General features: G+C 41.5%; 1 protein-coding gene across 2 annotated transcripts in view; it reads left to right on the top strand.

Annotated features, from left to right (window-relative positions):
- LRP1 (LDL receptor related protein 1) overlaps nucleotides 1-20432 on the top strand; it is a 320650-nt gene that overhangs the window by 149884 nt on the left and 150334 nt on the right. For both annotated transcript variants that reach the window (XM_063293930.1, XM_063293929.1), the window contains exon 8: nucleotides 19936-20098. In XM_063293930.1, coding sequence (XP_063150000.1) covers nucleotides 19936-20098 — 163 coding nt within the window. The remainder of the gene's footprint in view (nucleotides 1-19935; nucleotides 20099-20432) is intronic.

The raw sequence follows: 20432 nt of genomic DNA, 5'->3' as shown, positions 1-20432 counted from the left end.
AACCCATTTAATTCAACAGCAGAAGCTTTCATCAGATCGACCGCAGCCCTCAAACATATATGTCTTTAAATAGAATTTGTTAGTCAGAAGAGGTGTTACTGGATTTTTTTCTGTCCGAAGAATAATCTAAAACTCTTGCTGAATCAGAAAAAGGTCTGTGTTGCTCAGCAGCCTGCTTTCTACACTGGTCAGTCAGAGCCTGAAGGAAGTAGTGCACCCATGTTGTCGAAACAGGGTGATTGATAAACATATATGCTATCTCTGTAAATGGAGGCTCCATACCCCTTTCGTAGTTAATAATAATCAGCAGTAGATCTCAGTGAATTTGTCTAAATCCTAGTTCTCCAAGTTGCAGGTAGTCCTCGAGATACAACCGTTTGTTGGGCAACCATTCAAAGTTACGGCAGCACTGAATGAATGGTACGTACCCGGTCCTCGAAATTTTGCTGTTGCAGTGCCCCTGCAGTCATGTGATCAAAATTTGGGTGCTTGGCAGCCTGCCTGCACTTAGGACTGCAGGGGTCCTTCCACCCCCACCCCCCCATTTCCCCCCATCTCTGCCCTTTTGGCCTTCTGCACTCTGTGGCCCCTGCCAGCCAGTGCTCCACCACCCCAGCTGACCTTCACCATCTTCTTGCTCTCTCTGCTGACCAAGCACGCCTGGCCTGGACCTTCGCGAGGCCTTCTTCCTGAGATTGAGAGAGGTGGTTTCCTCACGAGACCTCGGGAAGAAGGCCCTGCATGCCAGTAGCTGCCTCATGAAGGGCCAGGCCGGCACACCTCGTCAGCAGTGGGAGGAAGAAGATGGTGAAGGTCAGCCGGGGTGGCGGAGTGCAGGGGGGCAAGGACCTTGGAGTGCAGGGCAGCTGGGGCTTCACGCTCTGGGGCTGGGCTGGGCTGAGGCTTCTGGGTCAGCTGTCGCTTCTTGCTCTGGCTCAGGGGCGTCTTGTAGCCCCAGAGCCACATAACGGCAAACAGTCCCAGAGCCACGTGGTTCTGAGGCTGGTTGGTGCCCCGCAAGGCAGGGTGCAGAGTGGCTGAAAGGGAAGAGATGGGATAGGTGGGTGTGGGGATTTGAACGGAATGCAGTCCCTTACCTTGGAAGAACTGAGGCTGGAGGCTGGGAGGGACCAAGCCAGGAATGGCTTGGATGAGGGTGGGTCCTCAGCCAGGGCTGCAACTAGGGTCTGTATCACCCAGGGCAAACATGGATTCCACACCCATTTTGGCACCCCCCCAGCACTCATTTTGGTGCCCCCCCAGCATGGCACCCGGGGCCCATGCCCCGCTCCCCTCCCCCCCAGTTGCGGCCCTGTCCTCAGCTGACAACTGGTGGGATTCAGTTAATGATGGCAACGGGGAGTGCCGGGATTGCTGTTGCTAAGCGATGCACTCATTTGATATCACTATTTATGACTGCATCGCTTAGTGATGGAAATTTTGGTCCCAACTGCCATCGTAACTTGAGGACGATCTGCATAGTAACTTTTATTAAAATTTTGTGTCATGAAGTTTTGTCACAAATGTTTCTGCTAATGTTTTGGGAAAGGGGGAGGGATTGCTGTGATTCTCTTGATTGTACTTTGTGACCCGAAATGGTTAGCATTACCTAAACCACAGCAAGATTATTATTGCAGTTGATTTCTGAGAATATTTGAAGGGAACAACCATGATTTCCCCCTCTTCCTGGATTTTAGAAGAGCTGGGAGCTTCTGTGTGGCAAGGTAAGGGGTGTTTCTGTGAAGATTCCCATTGGTTTCAGTGGATGTTGAATATTCTGCTTTTGGGGTTTGCCTTGCAAACATTTGGATTTATTCCTATGGATAAACTGATAAATGTCAGGATGCAGAGCAAAGAACCATGCTGAGACAGGAATTGAACTCTAGTATTTATTGCTCTACTCTAATAGAATCCTGCTGAACTGAAAAAGAACTAGCAAACTCTACTGGAAAAACTCCAGAATGCTAAGGTGGTTCCTTTCTGATTTCCTTGGCTGGGAGCCCAAGGCTTTCTACACTGTGCGTGTGCTTTTCCTCCTGGAAAGGGCCCTCACCTTCTTCGCCAGCAATCCCCATAACATAAATTTGTTTTGTTTTTTGAAAAAATGTTCTTCCAGAAAGCGCATATGTTGACATGATTGCATTTGTGATGAGCAGCTGGTGGATCCTAGCCTCTTTCACTTCCAGTATTCAAACCCCATCTTTTTAGCTTGCTGTTCTTGGTGAAGGATAGGATAAGAAACTGCAACTCTTCAAGCATATGACATTGCATTGATATATGTAAAGATAATTGCTTTAAATAAAAAAAGTGCACACCTTTGCGATTGCATTCCTGGCAAAGGCTTCTTTCCTCCTTGCTGAGATACCTTGAAGTCCAACTTTCTGCAGAGTGCAGGCCTGTCCTCTGGTACAGATACTCTGTAAAGCTTTTTTTCTTTTTCTCAGCTCAAAACTTCTGAGAGCTTATTTCAGCCTTTCTCAACATTTTGACCCTGGAGCAATATTTTTCAGGCCTTGGGGAACTCCCTCACATTCAGGCTCAAAGATAGGCCAGAAGTTACAAAATTATGATCTTCGTTTCATGGGCAGGCCTGTATATGTGCATTAATGGTGTTCTTAAACTGAAAATAAAGAACGAAACTTACCTCTTTAATGTGAAGTTGCCCAAATTTGAAATACTTTTTAAAATAAATCTCCCAGGGAACCCCTCGTGACCTCTTGCAGAACCGTGGGGCTCCACGGAACCCTGGTGAGAAACTTTGGCTTATTTGCTCTTTAGCACACTGCTTGGTTCTAAAGTAGCTTCCCCAATGTTTATTTGCTGGATGCAGAACTGTCTTTGCTCTCTTGCTCAGACAAACCTATTTTTTATAGGTTATGCAGAAAGATAAGAATGAATGAAGTTGGCATGAAGTGAGAGCCAACTGCCCTCTCTCCACCCCCATCTCCTCACCCCGCTTGGTGTCCCATTTTTCAGAGCTGCTACTTTTTTCCCTTGTTGTATGGTCAGTCATCAATCCCTAAAGCTGGGCTTTTTCCAAATGCTCCCTTGAAGAAATGTAGCCTAAAGAGAGCTATTCAGCAATTGAATCAACTAATTAGGAAAACTGTGGCATAATTTTCGTTAACAGATTCATAGAGAAAGGCTTGGCAAATGTCTGTTTTGGAATGCCGGAATAAAGTGTTCTGCCTCAGAACGGTGTATGGAACCGAAAGTCCCTGGGTATTTTCCAGCTGGGCTGTATAGTTCCAGAAGAGACAATGTTCAGCCTCAATCCAGTTTGGTGTAATTTGAATTCAGTGATTGACCACAGGACTGTTGCTTCCTCTTTTAACCTATTTACCTTACAGGGGTGTAATTTGTCAGATGGAATGAAGGAACCTTCTAAGTCACTTTGGACTTCTTGGGCCGGAGAACTTTATCACAAACCTTCTATTGCAAAACATTCCTAAATTAAATCTCTGACATAAGAATGGGGGGGAAAAACTGGAAACCCTACAGAAAAAGTTGGAATAGACTAGACAATATTGAATGAAAATGGACCTGTTAGGTATAAGTAGGTTCATGTGTTTGTATGTACTCTACCACCTTTCGTTATTGTGGTACTCTCCAGATGCTTTGAACTACGGTTCTAAATACTTCCCAGCTGCATGGCTACTCTGGCTGGGGATGATCATGTAGTCCAGCACATTTGGAAGAAACCAGGTTGGAAAGGGTTATACTCTGTAATTATAACTGATAAATCTGCAGTTCAAATCATCTTGGATTATTTGGAGATTTCTTCAAAGAGGCTTCAGAGGGTCAGTAAGGCAGCTTCATATAATATATTGAAACTCAACTCTTGGGGGAAAAAATGACTGGTTTCTGCTTTGCTGACTAAGTGAACGTGCCGGTGCTTGCAAAAATAGTAAAATTATTTACAAATTAGTCATCCTAAGGGATTTGTTAAAGACGTCAAGGACCAAACCCAATTTATATACATATTTGAAGGCTTCAAGGAGTTGGATTAGTACATTAAGTATATGGCCTATTTCCCCAAATTGTCAACTAATAAAGATTACTCCATGCTTAAAAAAAAAATTTTTTTTTTTTTGCTCTTAATATACTGGGCATGGAAAATGTAATTTTCTTTTTGTTTCTTGAGAGATGAGGGCCTAGGCACCATAAATCCTAAAATATCTGCCAATTTTTGTGCAAAATGCACATTTTTAAGGTCTTGAGACCCGCTAAATAGGAACAAATTAACCCAGAAGTTTCTTGTCAGTGCTTGGAAATAAGAACTTATTTTTCATTCCAATGAATACCAATAGGTGGGCATTGGATAGGGATGCATGTGATTGGATGACTTTATTTCACAGGTGGATTTTAAGTAGTTCTGTAACTTCCAAAGTATTGATTTCTGGATTTGTACAAAATTTTAGCCATAGTCACCCTTTGAAATGATTTCCTTGTTAATCATGTTACTCAGTGATAGTTACCATATGCAACTGAAGCAATGGCATTACCAGATGTGGGCTTTAATTTGGGAAGTGAATTGACTGCAATAGGAAGAAGGCAGGACCTGCCATGATGAGAAGTGCCCAGCAATGCAGTTGACTGATCAACAAGAGACTTGGTTTAGTTCACACAAGATATGAAGCCACACTGAATAAAGCCCAGTGATTCTGCTGGTAGATGTGCTATAAAACATTCTTGAAAGAGTGTCAGCAGTTGCAAATTGTCAGCTGAGAGGAAAGTGTACAAACGGTTCATTGAAGTTAAAATTAAGTTAAAGGTTAAGAAAAAAAAACTGTGATAAAATTTGCATTTATAAATAGGGAAGAGAATAAAACAGTTCAGTCTCGTTATTCTGCAAAAATGTGTGATGTGGTTCTTCCATGTGTCAGAATTGTAACACTTTTGAATAAAAGCCAGCCAGGGTTGCCCTATTACAAATACCTTTGTGGAAAATAACCGTGTCAATTACTATGTCAAAGAGAAAGCCCAGTCATGGAACAGGTGAAGTATTCAGCAAACTCAGTTGTATTTTGAGTCCTGAATTACTAAGCCATAATGTGGTTGGTTGATTGGTTGGTTTGTGTCTTAGAGTTGTATGTGGACACAGCCATTGTGTTTTATAAACCATGAGTTAGGGTTACGTATGATAGGTACGCCTTGGCTGTTGCAACAGTGGAGTTGTGACTGTTCATTTGTTTGAAAATAATGTGGATAAAGTACTGTGCCCCATCCCAGCTGGATTTCAAATAATTCTGTAGGATATGAGAAAGTGCATTAACCAAACAAAACTAAACTATAGCAAATCCTTGATTTAATATATTGATGGGGAAAGTGTTATCCATTAGAGCGGCATATATGTAATGTACTAAAATGTACTATTTCATGAATGGGAGCCAGTTTGGTGCAGGGGTTAAGGCACCAGTCTGGGAACTGGGGGACCGTGAGCTCTAGTCCTGCCTTAGGCATGAAGCCAGCTGGGTGACCTTGGGCCAGTCCCTCTCTCTGAGCCCCAGGGAGAAGGCAGCAGTGGCAAACCACTTATGAAAATCTCACCAAGAAAACTGCAAGGACTTGTCCAGGCAGTCATCAGGAGTCAACACTGACTCAAAGGCACCAAAATAAATAAATAAATAAATTTAAATAAATAAATAAAATCTATTTCGTGGACATTGCCAGACTGATACATGCAATGGCGGATCTGCCTGCCCCACTGACTCTGGGTCATCCTCTGGGTACAATGGCATCTTGTGGGGCTCAGAAGATGTGCCTCCTCTATGGTGGTGCCTGCCCTTTGGAGTATCTCTCTGCTCCCTCCCTAAGTCCTGACCCTGCTGGCCTTTAGGAAGGCAGTTAAGACCTGGTTCTTTCCTTGGATGCCTGGGGCAGGATGAGTGCAGTTCTCATCTGGTAAAATACAATGAATTTGAGACTCTGGTCTCCAGTTAAAGGTTTCATTTGTTTTAGTTGCATTTGCTCCCCCCCCCCCAATATTTTCATTTACTGGGTTTTGTATGCTGTCCAGAGTCACATTGTTTGAGTGCTGCATAAATACTACAAATAAAAAACTCAAGGTAAGGACAAATCTCCAACCATACCAAATGTATTATATCAGGGTCAAAGAACAGCTTCTATTTATTTATTGCCTTTAAGAGCTTTGATACCACAGTTCAATTTACATAAATGTAGCTTTCTAAATGGAAACTTCTGCTAATTTCCCATAGTACCTGAATACAGGTAGTCCTCACTTAAAAACCATTCATTTAATGATGGTTCAGACCTATGACAGTGCTGGAAAAAACTGACTTAAGACCAGTCCTCACACTTACGACCATCACACTATCCCCCACGATGATGTGATCACAATTTGGGTGCTTGGCAACCAGTTAGCATTTATGACCATTGCAGTGTCTTGTGGTCTTGTGATTGCCATTTTTCAACCTTCCTGGCCAGTTTCTGGCAAGCAAAATCAGTGGGAAACAGCGTGATTCACTTAACAACCACGCGGTTTGCTTAAGACCCGTGGTGATTTGCTTAACTCCTGCTGCAAAAAGGTCATAAAATCAAGTTGGATTCCATTAACAACCTCTTCGCTTAGCAAACAAAATGCTGGTCCCAGTTGTGGTCGTTAAGCGAGGACTACCTGTAATGAATAATAATATTTCTGGCAAATATTTTAGGTAAATCCCTGTGAAGCAATTGTTTAATTTCACTGCTTTTCGTACTGAATTTGAAGAGCTGCATGTGATTATCAACAGAAGCACAATGATGCGTAGTGTTCGGTGACAGCCATTGGATAGCTAGGGCTTGGAAACACAAGAGCACAGAGCAGAAGTGGGGGCGGGGGGAGGAGGAAATATAAATATAACAAAAGGGAAAAAGGGAAAAAACTGCAATTACGAGATAGATGATATTTATAAGACCTTATTAATAAATAGATGCACCTATATGGTGTTTTTACATAACAATTTCAATAAAATATAACCATTGTAATTCATTGTAATGGTCTAGGCATCATCCAGGTCTATAAGCAACTTGTTCATAGGATGCAAGTAACAGTGCCTCTTTGTATAATTTGGACCAACTCGCTTGGAGTATTTTCAAATCCTATGGCTATTTATGCTCTTTTGTGTAGAACTTTCTCAGCACTCCTTGAATGAATGAACCAAAGATCTAAATAAAATTAAAGTTGTTTGCTAAATGCAATTTTTTTAAAACAGCCAAATGCGCCTTATTATATGGGGCTGTGATGCCAGTGAGGCCAATGGATGATCCTCTGTGTACTTCTTTGGGTCAAGGCTTATGCTCCTCTTTTCAGACAGAAGCAAGAACAAACCCCCTGAGGAGCTCCAATGACTGTGGTGCATGGCAGACTGACAGCTGGCTGGGTGTTGCCTACGCCAAATAGGAAAGGGGTCATTCTCTTGCTTGAGGGGAAAAAATTGACAAAAAAGATGACATGTGGACCAGGCAGGTGATTAGGGACGGGGCAGTGAGCACACCTGAGCCCAGACTCAAGGAAGTGCCTGTGAAGAGCTTGCAAAGGTGGGAGAGGCAGACACACTATAGGTGTGCTATTATCTTCTTTCATTTGTGAATTTATTTATTTATTTGGCCTCTCCTCCAGGAGCTCGTGGGGGTGTAACATAATATTCCCTCCTCCATTCTTTCCCTGCAGTGATAATCTTGTGCTGGGTTGGGCCAAAGGAGCCAAAATTACTTAATGAGCTTCCCTGGCTGAAGGTAGACTTGGGCCGGGGGTCTCTGCAGTCATGCCCTCATCAGTTCATCACACTGGCTATCAGCTCCTTCCTACAAAATAATCCTCTTTAGAACCTGTAAAACTTCAGTATTCTCTTAAGTATGCACAGAGTGCATTCACTTTACCTACTGAGCAATCACTGGAACTCCTACACTTTTGAGGCTTATGTGAGCAAAGCAGTGTAATAGAATGTGAGAATGACCTTGGAAGACGGGGAAGAGATGCTGCCTGGGAAAGGATTTGATAAAAGAGGGAGGAGTCTGCAACTGAGTAATGGGCATACAAAGAAACTTAGAAAGGACCCACCTTAACTGGTTAGGCAGCAAATAGGGACCGCAGGAGATTCGTACTTTCAGACTTGCAAGATTCTGTTAATGTAGCCTAACAGTAAAGTAGAGGTGGCTCATCTGGTCTTGTTTCCTGCCTGGCTTACCTGGGAGGGCTGACACCCAGGTACAGGAAGAAATTAATCAAGCATGAAAATTTGCAGGAGGGAGTGCATGGACAGCTAGAGCACCAGGACAAGGAGATCATATTGATAACATGACTGATTTGGAGGCCAGTGGCAAGGAGGCATCAAAAGAGAAGTTTAAAAAAAGAAAGGAAGCTCCACACAGCCCTCACAGTGCTGTTGTGGGCCTGAATAAGAGAGTAAAGAGTAGAGGTAGGAAGCCCAGTCAACAGATTGCTAGAGTAGTCCAGATGTTAAATTATCAGGGCATTAATAACAGCTTTGCAGTCCCAGTGTCAGGAGCTCATGGCCCTGATGCACCTTTACAAGCTAAAATGATAGGCTTTGATCACTGTCTCACTGAATGATTTCAGAGTGGATTTATCACTTGCTAGAACTCCCAAGGCCCTGACCAAGAGAGAAAAAGGATGTTGCCTTCATACCCTGCTGGTGAACCTCCCACAAGCAGCTGACTGGCCTCCTCCATTGGAAATAGGAAGCTGAACAAAATGGACTGTTGTCTTAAATCCTGGCTTTTAAGGGACTTAGGCAGTGATATATTCTAATGTTTCTGTACTCTCATCATAATAACTTAACTTTTCAATCAAGTGCATGCTGCTTTTAATTAATATTATGCATTTTGATTCTTCCTCTCCAAACCTGGAAGTGGCTAGAGTGTAAATATAATTATCATTATAGATAAATGGGAAGTCTCGTCTCTCTCCCTCTCATTCATAGACAAGGAGCCTTAATTGTGAGTTGAAAATGCTCACCTTGACTAGAATGAAATTAACTGTACGTTATGTTGACATAACTGGCGCCAGGGTGTGTATGGGAATTCAGAGGAGGAAAAAACTCAGCAATCCCACAGCTAGTGTGGTCAGAGGAGGGGGGAGGAGGAGGAATTTGGAGGGACTGTTGCTGTGTAATTGGTAGCTAAAAGGGCTACTACAGCTAGTGCTTTGCTGCAGGGTCTTTGGGCTATTGCCACAATCCAAATGAAGCATTTCTTGAACGGATGTTACAGCCTTGTGATTCACTTGCACCCAGACTGCAAACAGGGTGGCTCTCTGAGGATGCCCCTGCCTGGCATGCTCTAGCAGCAGATCCACTCTCTTGTCTGCCCTAAGTTCCAAAATTCACTGAATGCTGTGTCCCTGAAAGAGAAAGATATTTAAAAGGGGCTGCAGAAGTAGGTTGGGAGAGGAGAAAAGATATTTAAAAGGGGCTGCAGAAGTAGGTTGGGAGAGGAGAAAAGATATTTAAAAGGGGCTGCAAAAGTAAGTTGGGAGAGGAGAAAAGATAATTAAAAGGGGCTGCAAAAGTAGGTTGGGAGAGGAGCAGATTTTTGTGGAGACTGAAGTGAAGGACAGAAGAGAGAAGGAAAGCCCAGGGGCTACTTTGTGTTAAGGGTTAAAAGCAGGACCTGCTAAGTAACTTTGACCCAAGATTTTATTTCAGCTGAAGTTATGAATGAATGCTGAAAACAATAATAGAAGAGGGGTTTCTGAATAAGGAAGGAGTGGGAAAAGCGCCACCCAGCAATTTGAAAAACAAAAGACTCTGAGAGAATTCTAATGCATGCCAGCTGCAAAGATAAGGGTTGAGATGGGAGAAGAGAAGAGAGAGGCTGTATCAGTCCTGGTGCAGTTGCTGCCCCCTTCTCCATTCTAGGCCAGTTCCTGTTTTAAAAGGGAACTATCTAGATCTACTTTTTTTGAGAAACCTAAAAATAGTTGGGGCTTGTATTCCACAATCAGTGTTTTCTCTGGGGCAGTTCCAATAACTGTAATGGGACAAGACCTGAAAGTAAATCAGGAAACCATTCAGACCTTTAAAGGTTATTTCTGTGAAGGTTTTAGGGCTTCACAAAAATAGCTTAGCAGATTTGGGCTTTGTTATTTTTTTATTTTTTTATCACGGGTAACTCATCAAGCTCTCTAGCAATTAGAGAAGCACCTAGTTTTTTCATATTTCAGTTTGTCATCTTTAAACAAAAATGAGAAAAAGAGGGTATTTCTGGATGAAAGTGGGATGAAGTGTTAATTTGTTTTGTTGCTATTATGCAGAGAAGCTTTGGTAACGAACAAGTCACAGAGGTTGAATAAGCAAGGCTGAACATGGCTTGCAATTTGACATTTAAAATGCTATTAGCTTAATCTTCAGTTTGAGAACGTCCTTATTGACATGCCGGAATAAGATCTATTGAAAGGTTTTTTACAAAGCGTTTCTTCAATTTGTAAATGAGAAGCAGATCTTACATATGAGTAATACGGAATGAACTATGCAACGTTTTTTAAAAAATAAAATAAAATTCTGCCTAAATTTTGTAAAGCAGTACCAGGTCCAGGTAGCAGAAAAGTGCAAGGGTTTCCAAACTGTTTACTGTGTATAAGCTTTTGTCAGTAGTAGCATAACAAAGCGTCTTGTTGCAGTGTTTTTCAACCGTAGCATTTTAAAATGTGCGAACTTCGACTCCCAGAATTCCCCAACCAGCATGTTGTGGCATATAAAGATTAACACATTTATTGTGGCATAAGCTTTTATGGACCATCGTGCCCTGAAGTGGATACATCAGCTCTCCATGATGTTTAAACATGACAGATTTGTTAAGTTATAAAATGCAACAGTGTATGTGGTTGATTTTGTTGCAACAGCCCAGCCTTTGGAAAGGGTTGTAAGAATTAAATTAGCCTCATTCTCAAAGTGTATCATCAATGGGCATTTATACAGTATTCCTTCTCTTACAGGAAATAGGCCATGTACTCCGCAAGGGAGAAGCAAGACAGCTCACAAGCAGAGTAGCTAGGGTTAGGGCTCTCTAAATGGATTGGATTTAGCAGCACAGCTGTGGTGACAGCACAGTAGCATACCCTCTTTGGCTAAGTGGAGCAAATGCAGTTGCATGCATCTTCATTTAAAGGGAATCTGACATCAGTAATGAAAAGCCTTCCTCTGGCTGAGATCCTGAGGGATGCTCTGGTAATTAGAGCAGATAGCAGTGAAGAAGATGGGAATAAAGGCAAGCAGCACTGTTGTTAGTTCAAGTGTAGTTTTAGGTGTGTTGAATATTACTCTGGCTTGGTTCTGACAATATTGGTGGGCTGGTTAAAACAAATATTGATCAAAGTATGTGAACCAATTCAGTTCTGGTTCTTCAAAAAAACCTCTGATTTTGGCTTGGCATGTGAAATGTGGTAAGACCTCTAATTCTCCGCAGCATGGAAGCATATAGGAAATGAAATCACATACAAACTGAGTAATAAATTGGTTACTGTTTTATTTATATTTTTAAACATTAGAATTGGAACAAAACCGCTTCACAGATTTTGAAAAGGGCAAAATGCTGAACTAATAGTAGTGCTACTGCTTCCCAAACCAGTGTTGCTTTCTGCAACAGTTCACTGACCTCTGGAAAAGTCAGCTGATTTTGGACACCTACATACTAGTTCTTGTGACTTATCTTGGTCTATCTGTCTCTCTCTCACACAGACACAGACACAACTAATTTCCCAGTAAGTTTAAAAATGTTAATTTGGTAGCAAGGTATATATGAATACTCACATAATACATAGATTGCAGATTAAGAAAGCCCATCTGATGTATATCTTTGACTTGGGGAATAGATTGCTGATCTAGAGTTAAAGCAATCTTTTCCAACCTGATACCTCTGGTGGAGGATTTATAGCCCAACTTAAGGACACTAGAATGGGGAAAGAGTAAGAAAACACAGAAAAACATGTCGATCTCAAAGTCCTCTGTAGACTAATTTCTTATGAAAATGAAGCAGGCATTGAAAATTGTAAGTGCTAATAAATAATAGACAAATACAATAAATGATCATTGATAAAGTTTAGGGTTTAAACAGCAAAGCTTTATCCTGTTTTTCTTTTCTCTTTTCTTCTCTTTTTTCCTGTGTCCCCATTTGGAACACCCAAAAACAGTCTTGTGACTCTGACTCAGAAGACGCTTTGCAGCCAGAATCTGATTCATTTTTTTTTTTCCTTTAGAAGCAAAGGGCCATTTTTTTCTCACTCATGAACCTTCTGCTGTTTGTGCTCTTTCTTTGTCAAATGTATTAGTGAATTAGGAACTGGGAGGCTTGGACTATTTTTTTAAAAAAAAGAAAACAGTTTTGGCCCGCTTAACCATTCCAAAAGTGCCGAGTCGCTCTTGAGGTCTGAGAGGTTGGAGCTAACAGCACAGCACCAGAGCCTTTCCAAAGGGGATGACTCAGCTAAAGCATTGACCAGATGTTAAAGGAAAAACACCCTCCTTACTTTTTCCCTCTGAGAGGCAGAGAACATTGCCCTCGATCTCTCCTAGTATCTGCCTGCCTATGGAGTTAATGTCCCATGGGGGTCACGAGTCCAGCAAAGCATTTTAACTGAATGGACGAACGGGACTCTTTTCAAATATGTCCATACTTACTGCTTTCAAAACAGCTTTAGATCAAAGCTGCTCCTCCTGAGGCAAACGTGCCTTGAACTTAAGTTCATAGTTAAATGAGCAGTGGTGTTCATCTAAGACTCACAAATGTATTCCCTGCATTTATTATTTTTTGCAGCTCAAGCAAGAGTTGTTCTGGAGTTGGGCAGCTCCAACAAACATATACATTCATACACAAACACGCATATGCTGAATGGTGCAGCCAAGTAGCTGGCATTGTGTACAGGAACATCTACACAGTTATATGGGCTCGACCCTCCCAAGTCCAGATGGGAGATTCCACAGAAGGTTGTGGAGAATAACAAGACTAAGATCCAAATGGACAGGCAGGTACTGGCCAATCAACCAGACATTGTGGTAGTACACAAGGACCAGAAGACAGCGGTGGTAATAGATGCCAAGTAGTAGTGCCAAGTGACAGCAACATCAGGAAGAAGGACTATGAGAAGCTGGAAAAGTACCAGGGCCTGAAGGAGGAACTAGAAAGGATGTGGAAAATGAAGGCCAAAGTGGCCCCAGTGGTGGCAGGGGCACTCAGGGCTGTGACCCCCAAGCTGGGAGAGTGGCTCCAACAGATCCCAGGAGCAGCATCAGAGCTATCTGTCCAGAAGAATGCAGTGGTAGGAACAGCTAAGATACTGTCCAGAACCCTCAGAGTCCCAGGCCTCTGGTAGAGGACCTGAGATTGAAGAACATACAAACCACCCATAGGGGTGAGAAGAGAATTTTTATTTACACACACACAGACACACACACCTCCTGTCTAATGGACCCAACCCTGGAAGAACACAGGGCAGCCTTGGAACATTTCACAGAAAGAACCATATGACCTTTTATCAGGGTGCTTTAAAGGAAGAGAGTCAGGCCTAGTCCATGAACATTACATTCAGGAAAGTCAAGGAATGGTCTGTAGGTTGGGTTAAAAAAATTCAGCTTCTACATCCATTTACAGTAATATTTCCAGAAGACTATCCTCCATCTCTTCTTGTAGAGTTTTAATGAATTCTATTAATGTAACTGCAGGCAGTTTTGGAATTGCAAGAATATTTTTCAGAAACTTTAATCCAGTGAATATGTCTGTTTTCACACAGCTTGAAGCCATTGGGCTATCTCCAAAGAGGGGTCAGTGATTCTCTTCTCCACCAAAAAGAAAAACAGCTCTCTAATTGGTATTTTTAAATTTTTGTTTTTTTCCAAAATTCTCTTAATACTGAGGATCTTTGCAGTTTGGATTTTGCAATTTACAAGCTTGGAATTTCAGTTTTTAAAGAACAACAATGACATTACTTTTTTTCCCAGCAAAGTTGAGAAAATTGTTGTTCTTTGCTCTAATAAAAAGCAAATTTTGCAATGAGTCAATTTGTCCTCTGAACAGTCACTTACTAGACAGACATCCTTGGAGGTTAGCAAGGGGATTGACTTGGTCATACTCTTCTGCCTCATAGGACAAAGCCTTGTGCTGTGAAGGGTTTTGTTCTACAGTCCAAGTGAGTATGTTTGTGCTTTTATGTGGAAGTGGGCTGTAGCCAACAAGCATTGATGCCATAATGTGATCATCTTTATACAGTGTAGAACAGGTAGTCTCCTTCTCCTTCGCTGTTACAGGCTAAGATGGCCTACCCTTCTAGAAAATACCACATTTCAACATTCTTGTCCCAGTACACCATCAGTCTATATTGCAATTTTAATCAACTATGTCATGCGCTGCCTCCCGTTGAATAATGCTCAGACACTGGTTCGGTGGATCAGGCTCTGGTTTATTCACAGCGCAGGTACAGCGTCGGGAAAAAAGCTGAGAGTGACAGGAGCGCGCCGGTGCGGGGTTTAAATACCTCACTCGCGGTCACGTCACCCCCCTTTGTCCAATACGTTGCCCTGCCGGTGGGTGAGGGGTTGCGAGGCCCCGCTGGCGTTCCGGGATCGCCCATCATCGGGTTTTCTATTCATCCGGTGATTGCTGTCAGCTGGGCGATCTCCGTTGTATTAGCGCTGATGGCTTGGGTGTGCTCCGTGATCCGTTTAGCTATTGTTTGTTGGCCGTTAGTCGTTGTGAGTTGATGGCTACTTATCTTGAGCCCCTTCTCCTGTTTCCTTGCTATTGTCATGTGTGCCATTGCGCTGATGGCTTCAGCTCAACGGCACTCATGACAACTATTGGAAAATGGTTGATGCAACTGTTTCTTTTGTTATATAGAAAGGTGGGTGTGTTACGCATCATTATGGGTAACAAAAACCTACTCATTCGAAAACATGCAAATGTGAGTAGATCAATAGGTACCGCTTCGGCGGGAAGGTAACGGCGTTCCGTGAGTCATGCTGGCCACATGACCCGGAAGTGTCTATGACAACGCCGGCTCCAAGGCTTAGAAACGGAGATGAGCACCGCCCCCTAGAGTCGGATTCGACTGGACTTTACGTCAAGGGAAACCTTTACCCTTTACCTTAAGCAATGGGAAAAATAGAGTTCATGATCAAATGGAGTGAAAAAAACAGCCAAGATCATGGTACTTGGAATATCTTGACCTCTCCCACTTTGGTGCCCTCCAGTTGTGGTGGAATTCTAATTTAATTCAAATTCTTGGCCAACTTGGCTACAGCTGGAGGTTACCAGCTTGGGGAAAGCTGGAGTGGTTATAGTGCTAAAGAGATTGGACAAGGGTGACTCATGAAAACTCATTAGGCGGACTTTGGGCCAGCTGTTCTCTCTTCATCCAACTACCTTGCAGTGTTGTTGTTTTGATGAAAAACAAATTGGAAGAGGCAGTGTGATATCTGTGGTCTTCAGGTTCTGGAGGGAAGGTGAGATACAAACCTAATGAATAGTAATATCTAATAGGGCTGTGTAGTAATCTGGATTCAAGAGGAAAAGGTTATGGAGTGTGCACGCCACTCCTGTTGACAGTTTTTTAAAGAAGCTATGTCTTTTTCTGGGCTTCGGATCCTAAGATCCTAAGAAAAGACACGTTGATTTAAGGAAGTGCCAGGAGGGGCATCCACACATACCGTGTCCCCTTTAGATCTGAATCACTACACAAAATAGGCCAGTTCCTCTGCTCCTCAGAAACCTGGGTGGGATGGGAAAGAAGCACAGAAACAGGTCCTTTAATGGGTTCAAATGCCATCACGAGGTTTTGACAGATCTCATGGGGCCGTGCAACATAGGCAGGCATAGTGAGCAATGCATGGATAATGGGTTGTGCATCCCTCGTGTAGCAGGCCATTTGAGTTGGGTGTTACAAAGGCAAATCTAACTGTGGAGTAAGTGTGTATCCAATTATTAGAGGACTGCTAAATAGACTTTCTTTATTGATCATGAGATTGTCTTGCATATTGCAGACATGATCCGTTAATGCTTTTACAAAGCATGTACAGGAAGTTTTTGTGTGCTGTACTGCATCTCCTGATTCCATTTAGAATCATTCCCCATCTGGTTTCTAAACCCATTTCAGAGCTAACAGTCAATATAGTTTTTGCCGATCTGGTATCTTCCAGATGTGTTGACCTGTATCTCATACAAGTCCTGGTTAATATGCCTCATGTTCTATTGGTTGGAGAAGTTAGAAGTTATTAACAAGGACATTTGAAGAATGTGTTGGCTAAAGCCACAGAGTCAACAATCTGAATTCTAAATTCTGTTTCTTGCTCTAGAACAGGATTAGACTATTTCCAGGCTGCACATGTCCCTCAATTCCATTTCTTTAGGCCACAAATCCTGTCTGGATTGCACTGCCAAATTTCAGAGATGCAGTTTCTTGCTGTTTCCCCCCACATAAAGCAAGTAAGAAAATGTGTGATATTTTGGATTACCTTTCTAAATGTAAATCTCCTCAACCCCATCCAAACATTGTGGGAAAACCAGCTCTATCCATAGGTATGAGATTATGGAATGATTACCTTTCCTTCCGCAGCCCCAGCTGGGATGGAATTATAAAACAGGCATGAACTGGGAGAGCTAAACTTCAAATAGTCATTAAGCCACCAGTTCGCTGGTAGATGTTGGCCATCACTATCTTACAGCTTAAGTGATCTCATCTTACAAATTTGTTGCAAGGAAAAAAAATCTGTAAAAAAGAACTATATATGCTGCCATTGTTTCCTTAAAGGAAAGTAGTAATAATGGTAATAGTAGATCTATTGATCATGTGTCAATAACTAGACATAGTACAAAGGTAGAATCAAAACAATTGTGATAGATTTTTATTGAATATTTTGAATAAAATATATTAAATACATGAAAAAGCATAAAAATAGAACACAGCTAAATAAACTAGGGATTTTAAAATTTCATGGAAGTTAGCTTTCTCAAATATCATTAATTAGTTATTAATAGTTAAATATTACATATATATTACATCACATTAAGGGACTAAGAATCAGTATTGAACTTAACCTGAAAATGAGTATCAAAAGCCATGGTCAGCATAATATAAATCACTATATGGAACTGTACACTGTAGTAAGTTCAGTCTATGTTACTAAAAGTGTATTTTGATTTAGGGATCTCATCAAATTGAAATATAGATTCTGTGCAGAGATAAACCCATATTTTGAATGCAGTACCAATTCATGTTTTAGGTTTTAGTCTAAGAATGGTTTCCAGTTTGGATGAAATGTATGTCAGATATGAAGATAGAAATTATTCGAGACATTGAAATGTTTTCCTACAGCTTGATTGGCTATTCTTTTATATAAGAGATCAGATGATTTTTCCAGTAAGAATCAGAAAACAGGAATATAATGTACTACAGTTACTTAAAAAGGCAGGGATAGAAATTCAGTAAATACCATGCATCTATGTGTGTGATGAAAATCTAGGTTATTTAATATTTTTTCAAGCTCCTCTGTAATAGAAAGGTTATAAAGGTTTTACAACTGTTGGTTTTGATGTGTGTGCATTGCTTTTAAATAAAAAAATCATGCTTCATTATTTTTAAAGGGCATTTAATGTAATTGAAACTTTAAAAAAAGGAACTCATTTGATATTAATTCTAAAACACTTTTTTTCCTGTGTGTTTTAAATTACTGAATTTTAATCCCCCAATTGGTCATCAGTAGGCATTACAGTAGGTGGTAGAAGTAGGAATATCTTGCCTGATATATGCATTCTTACAGATTTATTATTTTTACCAAATTAATTGCCTGTCTGGTTGCTGAGGCATCTTATAAGCATAAATTCTTTCCTGGCCCCCTGAAATAACCTTAAAATACATAGAAATATTAGCCAATGAAAGAAGAGGCATCCAACTCATTTTAAATAGATAGCCTCAACGTGAATTTCCCCCACCATGCCCTACGCGCCATCAGACTTTAGCAACATCCCTTTGGCTTGCCAGTAAAGTATTCTGCAAAGTAACCAGCTGGTGCCAGGAATGCAGCAAAAAGAAAGCCCTGTAAAAAGAAAGAGGTTGTTTTTTTGTTTTTTGTTTTTTAAACTGTTTTCAAGGGAGCCTAATTGAGGGCAGTAGTCAGTTTCAAAGGAACAGAGCACCACAGAAGGACAATAGACTTGGCCTCAGAATATCTCAGTGGGAACACAAGCTTTTCAAGGGTGTTTTATTCTGGAGAACACAAAACAGGGTCTTGGGGATATGGGGGGCGGGGAAGGAAGTTTGTTTGGGATGATTCCTTCAGTAGCTAGAAATCTAAAAAGGGAGCCCTTTTTATGGGGCCAAGATGCAGCAGGAGTACAGGGCAGGTTGAAAGGAGAGTAAAAGTTTGTGACTGAATTGCCTAGTGCTCATCCTCCTCTCAGGAACCTGAGGCCAGTCCAGTTGGATAGGCTTTCACATACTATAATCCTCTGATACAGCTGGCTGTTCGAACTCCTGTCTCAGTGCGAAACAGATAAATATTTTTAGTAGGGAGTCCCCAGGTTTTCACCCAACAGATTTCTATATGTTAAGGATTATATAAAAAGGAAAATCCCAATGTAGTTTGAAACTGGTATATATCAGCCAAATACTAACCACAGCTTGCCAGTTTGGTTGATTAAAAACCATCAGTGGTTATGGGGGGAAAAAGAGGCAGAAGCTTCTGAACTTCCATTGTAGCTATGCCAGAGAAGGAGAGGAGAATGTGGGAGCCAAATTTCAGTGCTGAGCCACCTTACCGAGCTTGGAAACCCCAGTCTGAGGAAGCCTGGCTTAAAACACTGTCGAAATATGGCCATACTAATTCTGTTTGGAGAAACTTTGCGCTTAATTAAAGTAATACTCTGAGTATCTTTCAAATATAGAGAGCATGACAGACCAAGTGGCTTACAAACGTGCTCCATGCCCACATCATGCTTTTGGAAAAGGGAGGTTTGATGAAGACGTCTATGATCAAATTACCTGAGCTGGAAGATTCAGAATTAGAACTTTCAAACAGAATCTCCACTCAAGACTGGTCTCTGCCCTCAGAACACTCCCTCACAAAGAATACTCACCGGATACCTAACACTAGTATGTTAGGGCGAAGCCTCTTGTTAATTTGTCAGATCTCTCTTGATGTCCCCTACCCCATCCCAGCAGCCTGAAATGATGAACAGTTGCTCCTATCTCTGAAGTACTTTCAGCCTTGTTTTTAGAATGCTGCTGACTTGGGAGTCTCTGAACGATGGTATCATTAATATCCATCTCTTTTTCAACCTATTGGCGCCTGCACTTCTTTCCTGAGAAGTAAGCTGACCAAACGTAGTTGGGGATTCTTCTCCAAAGAGTTTTGGAACATTTTTTATAATACAATTTCATTGCAAGTTTTAGAAATAAGAGTAAAAATTAATACAAACTAAAATAGAATAAGAAAAAGAAAGAAAGAAATGAGAAAGCTAAAATGCAAAAAGAAAAAGAAAAAAAAGGAAAAGGTAGAAGAAAAATAGAAAAGAAAGAAAAAAGATATAAAGAAGTGGCTTCCAGCAGTTATAAGTACAATTGTAAATTTGCCTCTTTCTGTAAAGTTACATCATGACTCTTTTCTTTCTATAATCTCTCCTGTCTAATCATCAAAACCATAGATCACAAGGTCATCTTTTTCTGTTTTACACAAAAAGTCCATAAGGGGTTTAGAGTTCTGAGACATCTGATGAAGGACCAAGGCATTGCAAAAATTTGGTTACCAAAAGAGCCATCCAGGATCTGAATTTTTGCTGGATAAAGTATAACCTCTCCTTTATTCCTATGTCTATTCGTATTGCATAGATTCAAGTTGCATCATGTCCAAAATGATGGATTTCTGAACCTGTACAGAAGTTTTATCTCATCCTTCTTTTATCTCGTCTTTCTTTGTATCCTTCCATTAGATGTGGAGCAAATGGCTGTTGACTGGCTTACTGGCAACTTCTATTTTGTGGATGACATTGATGACCGGATATTTGTCTGCAACAGGAATGGGGTCACCTGTGTGACACTGCTTGACCTGGAACTCTACAATCCTAAAGGCATTGCGTTGGATCCAGCAATGGGGTGAGAATCACTACGTGTACTTTTGGATGAAAAATAAATCGATTCCCTCCTTTGTTTTTTTCCCCAAGCTCACAGTTCCTGGCTGCCTTCTGCTCTATTGATTACTGATCCTGAATGCCAGTTTAGTCCAAACTAAAACTTTGTGAATCATGACTTAGTTGCAGATGAGGGGGCTGGCCTGGTATGCCTAATTGAGATTTGGGTAGAGGAACAGGGAGTCAGTCTTCCCAGTATGTCCTCCTGGATACTTGGTACACCACCAGCCTAGTCTTGTAAGCTGAGCACATTAGGGCATTCACCAAACACTTAAAAGGGACTCTTCTGCATCTCCACC

This window comes from Candoia aspera, chromosome 2 (genome assembly GCF_035149785.1).
Source record: "Candoia aspera isolate rCanAsp1 chromosome 2, rCanAsp1.hap2, whole genome shotgun sequence".
Classification (NCBI taxonomy): Eukaryota; Metazoa; Chordata; class Lepidosauria; order Squamata; family Boidae; genus Candoia; species Candoia aspera.
The sequence above is the reverse complement of the archived record's forward strand: the minus strand, read 5'-3'. Positions and strand labels throughout refer to the sequence as shown.